General features: G+C 40.4%; 1 protein-coding gene across 1 annotated transcript; it reads left to right on the forward strand.

The window, feature by feature from the left end:
- The first annotated feature begins 692 nt into the window (after positions 1-692).
- gnmt (glycine N-methyltransferase) lies at positions 693-18,257 on the forward strand. Its single transcript, XM_024439636.2, has 6 exons — positions 693-1,093; positions 4,572-4,699; positions 6,297-6,410; positions 8,450-8,592; positions 13,306-13,424; positions 13,793-18,257. Exons 1-6 carry the CDS (start codon positions 885-887, stop codon positions 13,962-13,964), a joined length of 885 nt encoding a protein of 294 aa, XP_024295404.1. The 5' UTR covers positions 693-884; the 3' UTR covers positions 13,965-18,257.
- Positions 18,258-18,727: the final 470 nt, after the last annotated feature.

Raw genomic sequence — 18,727 nt, forward strand, 5'->3', positions numbered from 1 at the left:
TAATAAAAAAATATATCAAATAGACAAATGGTGTAATTGAAAACGTTTGATAGTGGTTAGGCCTACATAGTTTGTGTATTGTGGACTTTGAAAAACTACTTGTAGCATCAGTTCTTGATTGCAATTGTATTGTTAATTGCTTATAACTATAATAGGCTACAAATAAATGTTTCACTCAAATGTTTCACTTAAATTCAGCATTAACCACACATTTCATTCAACGGCATCAACATCTGTTTTACTTTCATACAACTGATGAAATACTAGATTTAGGGCGGAGAATTTTGATCCATGTTTCATCACCTCATACGATTGAGGGACTTTTATTAACCTGTGCCGCAGTGCACTGGGATATGGCCCGCGATATGAACAGCGGTGAGTGAGGAGCGCCTCTTCAAATCGAACAGTAATCTGAGCCACTTAGGTAAAATTATGCTTCCTTCATAAAAATACATCTATTTTCCATAAAATACATCTTCACATTTTCAAACTTGTTTTCATTAAGGCAGATAAACCCTTTTTTTTAATCAAAAGCATTACTTTTTGCATTTGAAATAGAACGCAATCAATGCTAACCCGCTTTACCAGCAGATGCCCGGACATTAATTGAACTCCTCAATGTTGACGTGAGGACTACGCCGTGTCCAATCAGAAAGAAGGCGTGAGTATACAGGCGTCTCATTGGGCTAAAGTTTCGCTTCCAGTTTATCTCTAGCTAGTATAAATAATAATAACACCGTTAAGATTTAGGTGGAGAAAGGCTAGACAAAAAAAAACCGGATATCCAATATATAATACGTGCCTGACTATTTTCATAAATATTCCATTAGTCTAGAATTTGATATTTCTGCACAAAGTAGCAGTGTGATCCCTGAAGATAAAGAATGTCAGTCGACAGTGTGTTTCGGACGCGTTCTCTCGGCGTTGCTTCCGTGGGGCTTCCTGATCAATATGCCGACGGAAAAGCAGCAAAGGTGTGGCAGCTGTACATCGGAGACACGCGGAGTAGAACGGAAGAATACAAAAGCTGGGTGGTGTCCCTGCTAAAACAGCACGGTGTGCAAAGGATACTGGATGTTGCCTGCGGCACAGGGTAAGGCATGTCGCCGATACAGCTAGTATTTCTGAACTGTACGTTTATCCGTACACAACAGCTTGTGGGCCCTCGTAGGCCACTGCAAACATCCCTATAATAAGCACATAACACATCGAGCTCTAAACCAACCTGTCAGATTTCCGTGTGGTTCGTATTGCTTGTAGCATCGTCTCTTTAGTGTAGCGTTTGGCTAGGCCTTGATTGCAGTTGCTGAAATATTCCATTAGTTACCACCTGCTTTTTATGCAATGTACGCTTCCACAAAATAAACGTCGTGTGTATTGGCTAGATAGGACAGCCTTCAACGAATGAAAAGCACATTTTATTCTGCGGAAATGTAGGCATATTTAAGGAAATCTGCTCAGTGTTGAGAACTGCAATTTACGAATTTCACCCAAATGAACCTTTCCCACATTTACTCAACACTGGATTTGTTTTGGATATGGATTAGCTCAAAAGACTGTGAATGGAACCCAATGTGGCATAAATGTATTTCCCTAGATATTACCAACAAATGCTCAGTTGCAAACTGCTGCCATTGGGTCACTTCAGAAAGCAGGGTATACATGTTTACATACCTTGATACCTACTAGTGCTCACTATCATAACCCTATCAGCAGTTTTGGGATTACACCTTGAAGGCATAAAGCGTACATCTTGATTTATTATAGTAATTTGGTGTATTGTTTTCTTACACAATATGGACCAACTTGTTACCTGTGAAGAGATGATTGTTTTCATTATGGGTCCCTATTCAGGGCATAGTATACAGAATTATAGGCACTACCTGCACGTTTAAGTTATGAAACATAACTCTTAAAGACTAACGGATGTTCTCGAAATAACAAAAAAGCAACAGCAGGTTGCCGTCCACTGCAGTTACTTTACTTTTAGCAGCTCCTTTTAGCTGTACCGCTTCAATGCTTGTGAAACGTTTTGCCACATACCAAATGTTCACTCATGCAGGGGTAAAATGTGGAGCTGTTTTCAGATTGGTTGGGCAGATGGTGTGACTCACACCCATGAAAAAAGTACAAGTTGCAGGTTGGAATAGCCTGTCCAGCACATCAAGTTGGAAAGTCCAAGGAATAGCCCATCTAAACCTTCTGTAAGGGTGTGTACTGGGAAAAAGTGACTCAGTGCTTTGCACCAATATTGGTCTGATAGTGGTGTGTTTTGACTGGTTTTCCTCCACACGGGTAGTGTGTATCTATTTTTGGAGGTCAAATCATCTAGGAAGCTGCTAGTCATCAACATGTTTTTCCAAACATTGTAAACTTCTTTCATCCAGCATCAAATCAAATCAAATCAAATCAAATTTTATTTGTCACATACACATGGTTAGCAGATGTTAATGCGAGTGTAGCAAATGCTTGTGCTTCTAGTTCCGACAATGCAGTAATAACGAGCAAGTAATCTAACTAACAATTCCAAAAAAAAAACTACTGTCATACACAGTGTAAGGGGATAAAGAATATGTACATAAGGATATATGAATGAGTGATGGTACAGAGCAGCATAGGCAAGATACAGTAGATGATATCGAGTACAGTATATACATATGAGATAAGTATGTAAACCAAGTGGCATAGTTAAAGTGGCTAGTGATACATGTATTACATAAGGATGCAGTCGATGATATAGAGTACAGTATCAGCGTATGCATATGAGATGAACAATGTAGGGTAAGTAACATTATATAAGGTAGCATTGTTTAAAGTGGCTAGTGATATATTTACATCATTTCCCATCGATTCCCATGATTAAAGTGGCTGGAGTAGAGTCAGTGTCATTGACAGTGTGTTGGCAGTAGCCACTCAATGTTAGTGGTGGCTGTTTAACAGTCTGATGGCCTTGAGATAGAAGCTGTTTTTCAGTCTCTCGGTCCCAGCTTTGATGCACCTGTACTGACCTCGCCTTCTGGATGGCAGCGGGGTGAACAGGCAGTGGCTCGGGTGGTTGATGTCCTTGATGATCTTTATGGCCTTCCTGTAGCATCGGGTGGTGTAGGTGTCCTGGAGGGCAGGTAGTTTGCCCCGGTGATGCGTTGTGCAGACCTCACTACCCTCTGGAGAGCCTTACGGTTGAGGGCGGTGCAGTTGCCATACCAGGCGGTGATACAGCCCGCCAGGATGCTCTCGATTGTGCATCTGTAGAAGTTTGTGAGTGCTTTTGGTGACAAGCCGAATTTCTTCAGCCTCCTGAGGTTGAAGAGGCGCTGCTGCGCCTTCCTCACGATGCTGTCTGTGTGAGTGGACCAATTCAGTTTGTCTGTGATGTGTATGCCGAGGAACTTAAAACTTGCTACCCTCTCCACTCTCCAGCATTCGGTTATGTCGCCATTGTTGGAGAGACCATAGATTATTGGAAACAAAGGCATATTTCATTGGCAAAGATGTGATCGTCAATGCAAGAGCCTACATAAGTGTCAGGGTTGTGTATATTGTATCCATGATTTAGTAAGTAGATGAATTGGAAAAGATTGTCTGAACTTAGCCAGTCAATGTATTAACCTAATCATTGTATCATTGCTACACTTGATATCCGGTTGGTTTGTACAGTAGTCACTATCTGGTGTACTCTTCTACTGAGCTAATTTGAGTTATGACCCTAACACGTGTCCTAATTCACATAGCGAACCGTGTGGTAGTTGTAGAATTATCCTAATTTCCAAGGAGAAATCCATGGTCATATGAACATACTGGCAGAGTAGTGCAGTAGACCTTTTGAGTTTGGCAAGTGTGCCCTGGTGTCTCCCAAAGTAAACATGGCTGGTGGAACTGGATTATTTAGGAGTGTCCGTGCTATATCCTATTTGGGTCTTTTGGAATGTTCTGCCATAGCAAACCATCTAGTTGTTTTGTCATTTGATCTACTTATATACTCTTGCTCTCTGAGTACTAAATCCCTCTTCTCAACCAATGATACAGTGAGTGTGACTAATTTAACTGCCAAGGCTGTTTCGATTTGTGTCGCAATGGTCTACTATGGAAATAATTGGCACACAGACTGCCAGCTCAGCAAAAGCTTGAGTACAGGTCCACCCCATTCACAAATGTTTCTATAGTGTGTTCGCTGTCCACTAAAATGTATGAGCATTGGCTTTAACAAACCTGTTGCAGGTGTCACTGTACATATTGGTAATCATTTGTAAGGTCTTTGTTGTCCATTTTTTTATCAACCAGACTGTTTGCCTTTAACCTTAGCAACACACTGAATTGAGTGACACACCCAACAAAAGCAGTGATAGTTTAGCTTAGGACCATTTAGGGACTGGGTAGCTGACGCTAGCTTAGTTTAGCACAAAGCTAGGCAACTTCATATAGGCCTGTGTGTGGTTTTGTTACTGCCATGTTACTGAATGTTTATCGTTATGTGTTTCTACAACAATTTCCACACCTGAACTTCTCCTTGAAGGTTAGATGAGTAAATCATTTGTTCAAAACCCAACACCAATGGTTTTGATTTATTGCAGCGTGGACTCCATCATGTTGGTTGAGGAGGGATTTAAGATGACGAGCGTGGACGCCAGTGACAAAATGCTCAAGTACGCGCTGAAGGAAAGGTGGGAGAGAAGAAAAGAGCGTGCCTTTGACCAGTGGGGTGAGTAGTGATGGTGTGTCTGACAGATTCAAATCTGCTTCTCCTGTGCGCAACAATGCTTTGTTAGTAGGCATGCACATTTCGGTCAATTTTGCTGCTGACTGACTGACTAACTAACCTTCATTTAACCGGTCAACAACAGTAACATGTTTTCCAAACAGTAAAATGACGTGACCAACAGAAAATACTATTAGAGATCTGTATATAATGATGAGATGCTTAAGTTTCCGCCCTAACAATGGGAGTCGGCCCAAGGTGGGAGGGTAGGCGACAAGCTTAGGCCCAAAATAATATGGGTTTGTTTTGGACAGATTTTGGCGAGAGTGAAACTTCTCGCTTTGCCTCTTCCTTTCTGATACTAAGTATGCATACAAGGACTGGACATTTTTCATTAAGAGCTTAATTGAAACATGCAATAATAGCAAGCCTGTCGTCTTACTGTTCAAAAGGCTATAGCTTATTATTGAACATGCAAGTCCTGTCATGAAGCAGCTAATAAAACTGAATTTTCAAACATTTGCCAAAAGGCAATTTGTGTAGAACACCGTCGTTCTTAACCTAATACGAGCAGTTGTGACCAAGATTAAAATCTCAGTTAAAAACTGAAAAGGAAGAGGCAAGGAAGAGGCAAAGCGAGAAGTTTCACTCTCGCCAAAATCTGTCCAAAACAAACCCATATTATTTTGGGCCTAAGCTTGTCGCCTACCCTCCCACCTTGGGCCGACTCCCATTGTTAGAAATGCTGTTAATGGCACGAGGAAGTCTTATAAAATAATTGCATCCACATTTCTACGGGTGGATTTTCGCAAGGTAAGACATGCCTCATCATTTGAAGTAAAGTAAAACATTCAGGTTTCAAACAATTCTACTACTTCAAGATCACATTGCAAGGTGGTGGGTGACACTTTGATAGTCAACGGTAGGCAGGCTTATAGCCTATACACCTGAATGGTGAATGGGAGGTGCACTTTAATTCAGAGTTCAGAAATTAAAATGTCTCCTCCTTAATCGTGGTCGCAAGTTAACACGTGATTGCGTTTAGAATCGTATATAGCCTCTTTATTGTTATTTTGTGTTAATTTATAATTTTAAAGCAATGCAGTTCAAGAAAGAGTTGAGTTCTTTCACGGTAAGGTGAAAGACACCTGTTGTATTCAGTGCATGTGACATAAAGTTTAATTTGAGAATTGTTATTTGTTGTGCAATAACTAGGCTTACAAAACAGGTTTCACTCCAGTAGCCTACAGACTTGAGGAGCTACTCTTGTGCTGTCTGACAGGTGGTAGGCTGTGGGTGTGTGATGATAAGATGCATGATGACTAATGAAAATACACACGCTGCAGTTTAACTCCACACAATTATGCAAATGACCCTATAGACCAATAAGTATGACTGGTAAAATGTATTTTTGGCCGTTAACTGATTAACGGTTAGCCGTTAATATCTCTATTTGTTAGCCTGCTGAGCTAAAGCTTAGCTCACAATTCCTCAGCTTTCCTAATTGGTATTAAACTAGGAGGGAAGATGTCAAAGAAAATACTCTAGACCTAAATATAATTTCTTAATTTTGTTCCTCTTTTTCCTTACCCCCCTCCAGTGATTGAAGAGGCCAACTGGCTGACGCTTACAGAAGATGTGCAGAAGCCAGGGAATGGGTTTGATGCAGTCATCTGCCTGGGAAACTCCTTCGCTCACTTGCCAGACTTCAAAGGTGAGTGAGGGGCAGGCAGCCAGTATTGTCATTACCTAACTGATTTTGGACTCACAAGTAACTTATTTGTGCACTCTTTGAAGTTCTTGGTACTTTATTATTGTGCCTTCTCTGTGTTGGGCTGGAACGAAAGCCTGCATGTTGTGTAGCTTTGCAGGACTGGGATGATATCTGACCTTGCAAGTAATAATTGATAGTTCCGTTATAACAGTATAAGTGCTAGTAACAGTATACAAGTAATGCACTCTCCACACATACGACATGCAGAGATAGTCATCTCATTTAAAAAAAACACCTCTTCAAGAAAGCCTATAGCCTATGATCCATGTTTGACTCTGTCTACCCTTCCTTCAGTGCCTTCAGTGCCTTAAGTTTCTTATGTTCCCCCCAAACCCTTACCCTAAACCAGGTCCGTTTCCTATTCCCAAACCTACCGCCTAAACCTAATACCTTACCATAAACCGGGTTTGTATCCTGTACCCAACCCCTCCCTATTTTTATCTGTCCTGTATTGTCTTGCCGTTTGATTTTAAATTGTACTTTTGATAATGGCGCTGGAGGTGATGTCTGTTGTTTTACGGGCTCCTAACCAACTGTGCTATTTTTTTTATTTTTTTTTCACACTGTTTGTCACTCATTTGTACATAATGTTGCTGCTACCGTCCTATGACCGAAAAGAGCTTCTGGACATCAGAACAGTCATTACTCACCTCAAACTGGACAAAGACTTTTTCTTAAATGAGTCTGACGCAAAGGATAACCTGCTTTGGCAAGACCAGGCCCAGATACCTGTCATCCGTGTGAAGAAAAGACAGAGAAAAGGGTAGGATGGTCGGATGCTTTCACCGGCGAGTAGGTAAACCACTGATGTCTAATATTAAAGAAGTCTCGAGGCATTGCTCGCCTGAGGTAGAATACCTCATGATAAGCTGTAGACCACACTATCTACCAAGAGTTCTCATCTATATTATTCATAGCCATTTACTTACCGCCACAAACAGATGCTGGCACTCATGAGCTGTATAAGGCCATGAGAAAACATCTATTTTACCTAATTTACCTGCTTTACTTTTTGCTTGTAAGCAGGAAGTACCAGTGACTTGCTCAATACGGAAGTGGTCAGATGACGCGGATGCTACGCTACAGGACTGTTTGCTAGCGCAGGCTGGCTTCATCAATAAGTGCATCGACGACGTCATCCCCACAGTGACTGTACGTACATATCCCAACCAGAAGCCATGGATTACATGCAACATCCGCACCGTGCTAAAGGATAGAGCTGCCTCTTTCAAGGAGCGGGACACTATTCTGGATGCTTATAAGAAATCCCGCTCTGCTCTCAGACCAACCATCAAACAGGCAAAGCATCAGTACAGGACTAAGATTGAATACTACTACACCGGCTCTGACGCTCGACTGATGTGGCAGGGCTTGAAAACTATTACGGACTACAAAGAAAAACCCAGTGACGCAAGCCTAACAGACAAGCTAAATGCCTTCTAATGCTCGCTTCGAGGCAAGAAACACTGAAGTATGAATGAGCTCACCAGCTGTTCCCGGACGACTGTGATCACGCTCTCCGCAGCCAATGTGAGCAAGACCTTTAAACAGGTCAACATTCACAAGGCCGCGTGGCCAGATGCATTACCAGGACTTATTCTCAAAGCATGCGTGAACCAGCTGACATTTTCAACCTCTCCCTGACTGAGTCTGTAATACCTACATGTTTCGAACAAACCACCATAGTCCCTGTGCCCAAGAAAGCGAAGATAACCTGCCTAAATTATTACTGCCCCGTGGCACTCATGTTGGTAGCCATGAAGTGCTTTGAAGGGCCAGTCATGGCTCACATCAACACTATCATGCTGGATATTTTTGGGATTTGATGCAATTGTTTTTTGATTTTATGTAGACCTACTTTTAATGTCCTTGAGTGTCTTGAAAGATAAAATGTATTTTATATATATTATTTTTTGGGGGGCAGTAGCAGTATATTGATTGTTTTGTGGTTAAGATGTATTGATGTTTGTCTATCCCAGGGGACCAGAGTGATCAGAAGTTAGCCCTGCAGAATATTGCCAGCATGGTGAGACCAGGGGGCATCCTAATCATTGACCACCGTAACTACGACTATATTCTGGAGACAGGCCGAGCGCCCCAGGGCAAGAACATCTACTACAAGGTACTAAATAAAAACAAAAGTTTGCAACGTTTCTCATTCAGATACTACAATTACGTATCAGCAGTGGTTGGCATATCTATTTGTCTATGTCAATCCATCTGACCATCATATTAGTTTGTCGCTATGTCCTGACCAACCATTCTGTTCTTCAATCTAATCTTTCTATCAAGTTACTTACCCTTTTATTTAGTTAATTTGTTATTTTGGGGGGGATGACATGTATCACCGTCAAGGTGAAAAATCTGTTTGTGCCCTTGAGCAAAGCACTTAACCCTAATTTGCTCCAGGAGTGCTGTACTACTATGGCTGACCCTGTAAAACCACACGTTTCACTGAACCTATCCGGTGTATAAAATATATAAACAGTACCATTCAAGTTTGGACACACCTACTCATTCCAGGGTTTTTCTTTATTTTTACTATTTTCTACATAGTTTTGATGTCTTCACAATTACAATGAAATAACACATGGAATCATGTAGTAATCAAAAAGTGTAGATTTTTCAAAGTAGCCACCCTTTGCATTGATGACAGCTTTGAAAACTCTTTACATTATCTCAACCAGCTTTATGATGTAGTCACCTGGAAATGCATTTCAATTAACAGGTGTGCCGTGCCGTAAGTTAATTTGGGGTATTTCTTTCCTTAATGCGTTTAAAAAAAAAATATATATATATATATTATATATATATATATATATATATATATATTTCACATTTTATTTAACCAGGTAGGCCAGTTGAGAACAAGTGACCTGGCCAAGATAAAGCAAACCAGTGTGACACAAACAACAGAGTTACACATGGAATAAGGAAACGTACAGTCAATAACACAATAGAAAAGTGTATATATACAGTGTGTGCAAATGTAATAAGACTAGGGAGGTAAGGCAATAAATGGGCCATAGTGGTGAAATAATTACAATTTAGCACTTAAACACTGGAGTGATAGATGTGCAGAAGGTGAATGTGCAAAAAATACTGGGGTGCCAAGGAGCAAAAAATATAACAATGTGGGGATGAGGTAGTTGGCTGGGCTATTTACAGATGGGCTGTGTACAGGTGCAATGATTGGTAAGCTGCTCTGACAGCTGATGCTTAAAGTTAGTGAAGGACATATGAGTCTCCAGCTTCAGTGATTTAAAAAAAAGAAAGACATTTGCAATTTGTTCAAGTCTTTGGCAGCAGAGAAATGGAAGGAAAGGCGGTCAAAGGAGAATTTGGCTTTGGGGCTGACCAGTGAAAAATACCTGCTGGAGCACGTGCTATGGGTGAGTGCTGTTATAGTGAGCTGAGATATGGCGGGGCTTTACCTAGCAAAGACGTATAGATGACCTGGAGCCAGTGGGTTTGGTGACGAATATGAAGCGAGGGCCAGCCAATAAGAGCAAACAGGTCGCAGTGGTGGGTATTATTATTATGGGGCTTTGGTGACAACGGATGGCACTGTGATAGACTACATCCAGTTTACTGAGTAGTGTTGTAGGCTATTTTGTAAATGACATCACCGAAGTCAAGGATCGGTAGGATAGTTTTACAAGGGTATGTTTGGCAGTATGAATGAAGTATGCTTTATTGTGAAATAGGATGCCAATTCTAGATTTAATTTTGGATTGGATATGCTTAATCTGAGTCTGGAGAGTTTACAGTCTAACCCGACACCTAGGTATTTGTAGTTGTCCACATATTCTAAGTCAGAACCGTCCTGAGAAGTGATCCTAGACAGGTGGGCGGGTGCGGGCAGCGATCGGTTGAAGGGTTTTACTAGCATTTAAAAGCAGTTGAAGACCACGGAAGGAGTGTTGTATGGCATTGAAGCTCGTCTGGAGGTTTGTTAATTGTCCAAAGAAGGGCCAGAAGTATACAGATGGGTGTTGTCTGTGTAGAGGTGGATCAGAGAATCACCAGCAGCAGGAGCGACCTCATTGATGTATACAGAGAAGAGTCGGCCCGAGAATTGAACCCTGTGGCACCCCATAGACTGCCCTCTTAAACAGGCCCTCCGATTTGACACACTGAACTCTATCTGAGAAGCAGTTGGTGAACCAGGTGAGGCAGTCATTTGAGAAACCAAGGCTGTGGAGTCTGCTGATAAGAATGCGGTGATTGACAGAGTCGAGCCTTTGCCAGGTCGATGAAGACGGCTGCACAGTATCGTCTTATCTTTTTGAGCGTTTGAGACGATCAGCGTTTGAGACAATCCTTGTGACAATGTATGGGGTGGTATACAGAAGATCGCCCAATTTTTTAGTCCATATTATGGCGTGAACAGCTTAAATAAGCAAAGGGAAATGACCATTACATTAAGACATGAAGGTCAGTCAATTCATTTCAAAAACTTTGAAAGTTTCTTCAAGTGCAGTTGCAACTGGCTCTCAATAGGACTGCCACAGGAAAGGAAGACCGCTGTTACCGAGTTACCGCTGGTGCAGAGGATAAGTTGCATCTCAGCTTTCAGCCCAGACAGACACATCTCAATATCAACTGTTCAGATGAGACTGTGAATCAGGCCTTCATGGTCGAATTGCTGCAAAGAAACCACCACTAAAGGACACCAATAAGAAGAGACGTGCTTGGACCAAGAAACATGAGCAGTGGCCACTTAGACCAGTGGAAATCTGTCCTTTGGTCTGATGAGTCCAAATGTTAGATTTTTGGTTCCAACAACTGTGTCTGTGAGATGTAGAGTGGGTGAACGGATGATCTCCCCATGTGTGGTTCCCACTGTGAATCATGGAGGAGGAAGTGTGATGTTGTCAGAGTGCTTTGCTTGTGACACTAATTTAGAATTCAAGGCACAATTTACCAGCATGGCTACCACAGCATTCTGCAGTGCTACGCTGTCCCATCTGGCTTACGCATTGTGGGGACTATCTTTTGTTTTTCAACAGGACAATGACCCAACACACCTCCAGGCTGTGTAAGGGCTATTTGACCAAGGAGAGTGATGGAGTGCTGGATCAAATGATCTGGCCTCCACAATCACCCGACCTCAACCCAATTGAGATGGTTTGGGATGAGTTGGACCGCAGATTGAAGGAAAAGCAGCCAACAAGTGTTCAGCATATGTGGGAAGTTGTTCAAGATGGTTGGAAAAGCATTCCAGGTGAAGCTGGTGGAGAGGATGACAGCTTTGCACACGCTTGGCATTAAGGCAAAGGGTGGTTACTTTGAAGAATCTCAAATATGTTTTGATTTGTTTAAAACTTTTCTGGTTACCACATGATTCCATGTGTTATTTCATTTTTATATCACTATTAATCTATAATTTAGAAAATAGTAAAAATAAAGAAAAACCCTTGAATGAGTAGGTATGTCCAAATCTTTGACTGGTACTGTGTGTATGTATAATGACCGCATGGCAAAGGGAAAGAATAATAATCACAACAGGGATACTAAAGCTGCAATATTCCAAGGGAATCCTATCTGTAAACTTTCACTCCCTTCAAAATAAACATATCTCTTGGAATAGTTCCCAAGATAAAGTGCTATTGCACCACTTACGCAATCACTAGCCCACATTGCCATTCTTATTTTAACACAGTTTATGCAGAGCCTTGTTGCGCAGGAAAATATAAAATATGAGGAAATGTTACTTAGTTTTTCATGAGAATTATGAAGTGTGAGAAACTGGGTTTAAGTCTGTCTGGGTTTAAGAGGTAAAACGTGTTTGGTCGGTGAAAGCCTATGTCGGCGGTTCTCAACCTTGGATACAAGTACCCCCTGGGGGTTACCTGGCCTATCCACCGGATGTACTTGAAGAATCATAAATGCCTCTGCATCAGTTGCACTTATTTTATTTAACTAGGCAAGTCCGTTAAGAACTAATTCTTATTTAACAATGACTGACTAGCTCGGCGAAACCCTAACCCGGACGATGCTGAGCCAATTGTGCGCCGCCCTATGGGACTCCCAATCATGGCCGGTTGTGATACAGCCTGGGATGCAGTGCCTTAGACCACTTCGCCACTCTGGATCACATGAGGGGGTACTGGGGGTTTAGTAACCTAAAGTATGCTGAGAACCACTGCCCTATGTGGGAGTGCTGTCAGTGTATTTACTGCTTTAAGAAGTCATTCGGACACAGTAATTTATGGGGATGCTATTCCTGCCAAAACTGGCCAGCAGATGAGCGTTCGGCATAAATCTCCCAAAAGCCTGTCGGATATTGTGTTCTTTGCAAAGAAAACCATTTCAGAGAGTCCAGGAAAGTAGATGCAGATTTTATTGAACTCGATGCCCTGATAGAAGTAGACTGGAATCTACATATTATTATTTTTTTTCTTAGGCCTGCTTTAAAAATGTAAGCACTTGCTTTCAAAGTTACTCACTTTTTCTTAAAGTCTGGTAAAGTGCAGCCTATGAATACGGCCAGGTAAACGGTCCTTAAGCAAATTCCCCCCACTTATGGAAAAAGTCTGTCAGCGCCCAACGTCTTGTTGATCATAGCAACAGCTTCCTTATTTTTACGTGATTAGTTAGCAGTACCACGTTGCTATCAACACTTTGTTTATGCCCCTATATTGGCCACTGAAGGGTTACGGTTGTCTTCTGTACTATTTTACACCAATATACTGTAGTCATAATAAAATGTAATGAGTTCTCTTACATGCTAGTGTTTGCATCCATGCCTCGGTATTATGCTGTATGCATGTCCTTATCCATACTGTTTTGTGGCTAACCACCGTGTGTGTGTGTGCCTGTCATTTTTCAGAGTGATCTTACTCAGGACATCACCACCTCTGTGCTGTGGGTCGACAACAAGCCTCACATGATCACCCTGGACTACACCGTACAGGTGCCAGAGGGCCCACAGAGTTCCCCCGAACTTAGGTACAACTACTTATATCATTAAGATGTATTCATAATGCATTGTAAAACTTGTCATGAGCACATTAAGATGCGGTCAAATATATTGTCAACCTTACACCTTTGCAATGGAGCGCAATGTTTTGTTTTCTCTTTTCAAAACATGTTGAATGGCTATTTTTTTACCCAGTAGGCACTTGTAACATACCACATGTGAGAAAATACCCAGTAAACGAGATTACTTGCCTCCAACCAAATTCATAATTTAGTCCAGTATTATTTTACATTGAAGTTTAAAATCTTAATTTCATTTTATATTTGTTAATTTTGTTCTTGTTGGCTAGGAGAGTAAGTGTGATCCCCCATTTTATGCCTTGTGTCTGTTCCCGCAGCAAATTCCGCCTGTCCTATTACCCTCACCGTATTGACAACTTCAAAGAGATCCTGATGGGAGCCTTCCACGGGAAGTGTGAGCACAGTGTCTACGGCGACTTCAAGACCTACACCCCCGGCCAGAGCCAGGCCCCCTGCTACTTCATCCATGTGGTCAAGAAGACCGCTTAGGGACCCCACAACTTTCCCTAGATTTTGTATCTCAACCCTCATTATTTCTCCCTACACTTTCTGTCATGTCTCTTCTGCTGACCCTTCTGTTCAAACCGCCTCTTCTCCCTTTCTGAACCAAAACAAACCTGAGCCCAAATGCCCATATTCATGCTGTTCGATCCCTTGGTCTTTCAGGGGCTTTTAACTCTCAGGCAACGCAAGAGACGAGACACTCAACAGCCATCTTGAGTGATGTGGAAGCATCTACCAACCATGCTTGGTAGTATTTTTGTCAGCCGGTGATTGTCGAGCAAATAACTGCCGGTCTCACCGTAATTTACAATTAACATAAACACGTTTAGCATCTCCTGGCTTCCACACAGCCACTGATGCGGACCTTTTGGAACATCTACATTTAATCACAACTCTAATAAATACATTTAATATAGCCTACACATCACAATAAATCCATTATTTATTTTAGACCAGTCTAAAGAAACATATGAAGAAAATGTATTTTTCAGAAGAACAGAATAGCATACTCTGAGTTGTCCTTGTTAGACTCTGATCTGGCTATGCCAAATGGCTGTGGGCTACACTAGTTCATTTAGCAGATAAGTTTCTTAGAATTCTGTGGCATTATTTTATAGTGTGAAGAATACATTTGAACTTGGCTGAATAAAATAGAAAGTATATTTTCTCTAAACCGTTACCGAGAGAGTGCACACATGCAGCTATTCTGTGTTGAGCGGTTAACAAAGAAACAGGTCCTGCGAAATGCTTAATTTAGTTAGTTAATGCAACTTTATTTGTGATATGTTTAGATTTTAGGCTGCATGAAGAGACTAATGAATTCTTTAAAGTCTCATGAAATCCAAGAGCTCTGCTTTGTTTCTTATGCAGGCTGCACACACTTCATCAGTCTCTTATTCACAATTTGACAAGCACTTGATAATATTCTCACCAGGCCTCGAATTTCCTAACGGCATCCCCCTTGTGTGGCTGTAATGCCATTTAAAACAAATCATGCCATTTGCGGCCGTTGTGTCCTGAATATAATTATAATTCACCTGGCAGTCGTGCTCTGACGCACTTCTTACTCACATGGCTCTCTGATATCTCAATTATTATTAGCCAATGCCCGTTATGTGATCGGATGCGTCTCAGCCCCGAAGTAGGCTACAAGTGAAGACGGACACATCAGAGGCGCATATTGAAGATGTTAAAACTGTCTATTTTACTTTTTGTCAGCCAACAAGATGAGTAGGCCTAACGAACAGCAAAAGCACTAGCCTAAGTAGATCTCCCATAGGACAAAAGTTGATCTATTCTATTGGTCAACTTGTACTTCTGTGCGAGAAATAAATATTCCAAACATACTCTGAGACAGTTGTGGGATGTGATAGATCACAAATTACTACAACCACTCGCATCAAAAAAACTTTAAAAGCAATGAGGCTGACGCAACAGATCTGAATGTTAATCTTAAAATCTTGTTAGGCTACTTCACATTTGTAAGTGCAGCAATTCTCACACTGCAGTAGGCTATAGGTGTGAATGTTCCAAAATGCAATCCATAAGCAGGAAAACACTTCTCAAATGTGACCGCAAATGTGATTTATGCATGTAATGCATTATATAAAGGTGTATTTTTATGGTGAAAATGATCTTCACCAAACTCACGTGCTGCCTATGTATGCCAGTTTAGGCTCTACACAGGTTGTAAAGCAGATTTAATGTGCTTAATTTTAAGATTTTATTTGGCCACTTTAGTTATGATTACAAACCTTTTTGATTAGGTTTGTATAATGAAGTAATTTAAAAAAAGGATGTGCTCTTTCTTGCCTTACTGCACACATTCACAAGTGATAGGCTAATATTTTCACACATCAGACTGTTCTTAATTTAATCCTGTCTTTACATATACTAAATAATGTGTGTTAAATTAGTTTTGATTTAGAATGTACCATTATCATATCAGGAAAAAATACATGTCATCTATGAACTTAAATGGCGAGTGGAGGACGCTTTTCCCATGGTTCATTTTCATGCCAGCCAGGTAGGATATACTCCTGTTGTAAAGTGAAGCAATGTGCTTAATATTGGGAATGTTGAGAAATAAATATATTAGGCCGAGCCTCTAGAAAGCTGATGAGATCCTCTTTTTAGGCAATTGCGTAGCCTAAAGAAATGTTGTGCAACATGGGCTCATGAAGTGTTTGATTAGATTTTCGAACACATTTGCATTGATGTCAGAGTGATTAGAGGGACAATATAGTGCTTATTACCAGGCAGTTAGCAAGTTTAGTAGGCTACTAACGATCAGCAGCACTTTGAGTTTGGAGAAGCCTAGTTACCATGACTAAAGGGTCACATGGAATTTGACTGCGGTCAGACTCGTGACCGCAGGTGTGGCGGTAATACCGTCACCCGTAACAGCCCTACTTGGGAGCTAATGCTCAAAGGCATGAGCCTTCGGTTTATAGCGAATGCATCTGAGTCCCATTGTTAAAGTTGCACTCGTTGTCCCATGTAAGTCCCTCATGGCAAAAGCTTAGAGCACCATCTCTGTCACACTTTTCTCCCCTAATGATTACAACGATCCTCCTTTCAAGTTCTGTATTCAGACTTCAGTCATTTTGCATTGCACCACACACTCTGAGGTCAGAAGACCGTTGCATGAGTGAAGGCATGGTGGACATTTTGTTAGGTTTTGCAATGCTGTGCTCACCTGAAATCGACTTTTCATTTTCTGCGGGACGATAAACCTAGTGAAGTAACTAGTCTCTACTGGAACTGAATTAACAATAGCTTTTTTTCACCGATTTTGTTTTCATCTGAGTTATTTGCATATGTTTGGAAATCCCACTTTGTCCACAAATTCCTCGTCGAAATTAGACTGCTTTTCCCACCTCTGCCCCAGGAATTTGGAGTGTACTGTGAAAATGGGTTCAACCCAGGTTCAATCAAAAAGGCCTCTCTTTGTGTCTCCGATATTAATTTTAAAACTTTAATCGGCTTGTTGGTCAGCCAAAAACAGTTTGTACTTTTGGTGGGGTATTTTGAGGAATGCGCTTAGACTCCTACACAAGGAAAGTGTTGTAGACACAGCACTGTGAGCTGATAAACCAAAATAAGGATCTATGTCCCCCTCTGCTGGTTTAGTATAATACAAAGAATGAATGAAGTTCCTCTTTTAAAATGTGAAGATGTACAGTACTAAAAACAGTATAACTATCAGCCAATTACTTTAACTTTAGTATAGACTTATTTTGATCCAAGTTTTATTCCACGTTAGTCGCCTTTGCAAAATCCAGGGATTATTCAAATGGTATGATAGACTGATTTGGCCATAAGTGACCCTTGCAAGGTACTGAAATGTTTTTTTTCCACTGACAAATCTTTGAGCTTGTTCTACTCGCAAAGAAATGCTTTACTTCATGAATATATTTTCATGATCCAAAGATTTGATTGTTCTAATGACAGCACATTTGCTTAATTTTTATTAATATTTCACTCTCAACTCTGAATATGGTTCTTCTTAACTTTCCTCAAAGAAGATTAGACATTATTCATAAAAATTGGTCATAACAAACCAAAATGGGACATTTCAAATGTCATGCATCACAACTGCTGTTTTATTTTATTTTTTTTAGCTTGTGAATAAAATAAGTGTAATTGTAAATATGTAACATCATTATGTTGAATATTAAACATAACATTTTATTGAATTGTCCAACCCTTTTGGCCAAATTTTAATTGTTCTGAATTTGGAAGCATTTTGTCATTTTAAGACAGTGATTTAACAATTCAGTTTGTAAAATGTGTACGTTTTTGTAGTGATTATTATTTTTAAATAATGAGCTGCAGGACAACAATGGAACATTATATTTGGTTATGGTATTGGTAAATTCTGAAATGTTTTGTTGCCTGATCACAACCTCATGGTTATCCTGCAGATTTTAAATGATCTAATAGGCAATGGCTAAAGCATTAGTGAAATGCTTTTTATTGAAAGTTCCACATCAGAAGGCAAGGTGAAGCAAAGAGCACATGGGGTTGATTTTGAGTTTAGTTGTTGAGTTTAAATGCTGAGAAGTTAGTAAGGTTTAAGTGGTTAGAATGAATATATTTTTAGGCTTTGATTGTATTTGTGACTATAAATACAAAAAATATCTTCCCTTGCAGAGAAGTTTTCTTTAAACAGTCTTACTCTGTCAACCTTAGTACAACAAAATGTTTAAAATGTTTTTTCCTTATGTGATTATTGGAATTGTTTTATTGGACTGGAATACAGAAGCTTTTAAGGAATTAAGTGTCCTTATATATTTATTGTGTGTGTAAAAGTGCTTGAATAATTGATGTCAGTTTATCATTGATACAAAAATCGCATAGTGGACTGATTATGGTTAAAGTCCTGGGCCTGATTTCCCACATGATGGTTTTTACTATGGATCATATCCATGCAATGCTAACATAATTGATATAACCTGATGATTTGACATTCAGAATATAAATGCCCTCTTTAAGCCTAGCACTATTCTGTTTAGTTGTACCCTGGCCAATCATAACCCAAAAATTGCATTTAATACTCCTTTGTTTATGTTCATGGACTGTCAGTCCTGGCCTCCATAGCAGTCTATGAATTTTGACAGAGTCTATGACGATGTAGCTTATTCTGTTACGAACTAGCATGGGCTGAATTGTGGCTTCTACACAGATAGTGACTGTTTTAGTGCAACAATTGTTTTTTTATTGTCTGTCAACAATTTCATTTTTAT

This window comes from Oncorhynchus tshawytscha, linkage group LG12 (assembly GCF_018296145.1).
Source record: "Oncorhynchus tshawytscha isolate Ot180627B linkage group LG12, Otsh_v2.0, whole genome shotgun sequence".
In the NCBI taxonomy this organism is placed as follows: domain Eukaryota; kingdom Metazoa; phylum Chordata; class Actinopteri; order Salmoniformes; family Salmonidae; genus Oncorhynchus; species Oncorhynchus tshawytscha.

Coding starts and splice junctions, on each gene's coding strand:
- gnmt (XM_024439636.2), top strand. CDS start 885: ATGTCAGTCGACAGTGTGTTTCGGACGCGTTCTCTCGGCGTTGCTTCC. Junction 1,094..4,571: donor GATGTTGCCTGCGGCACAGG/GTAAGGCATGTC, acceptor GATTTATTGCAG/CGTGGACTCCATCATGTTGG. Junction 13,425..13,792: donor CAGAGTTCCCCCGAACTTAG/GTACAACTACTT, acceptor CTGTTCCCGCAG/CAAATTCCGCCTGTCCTATT.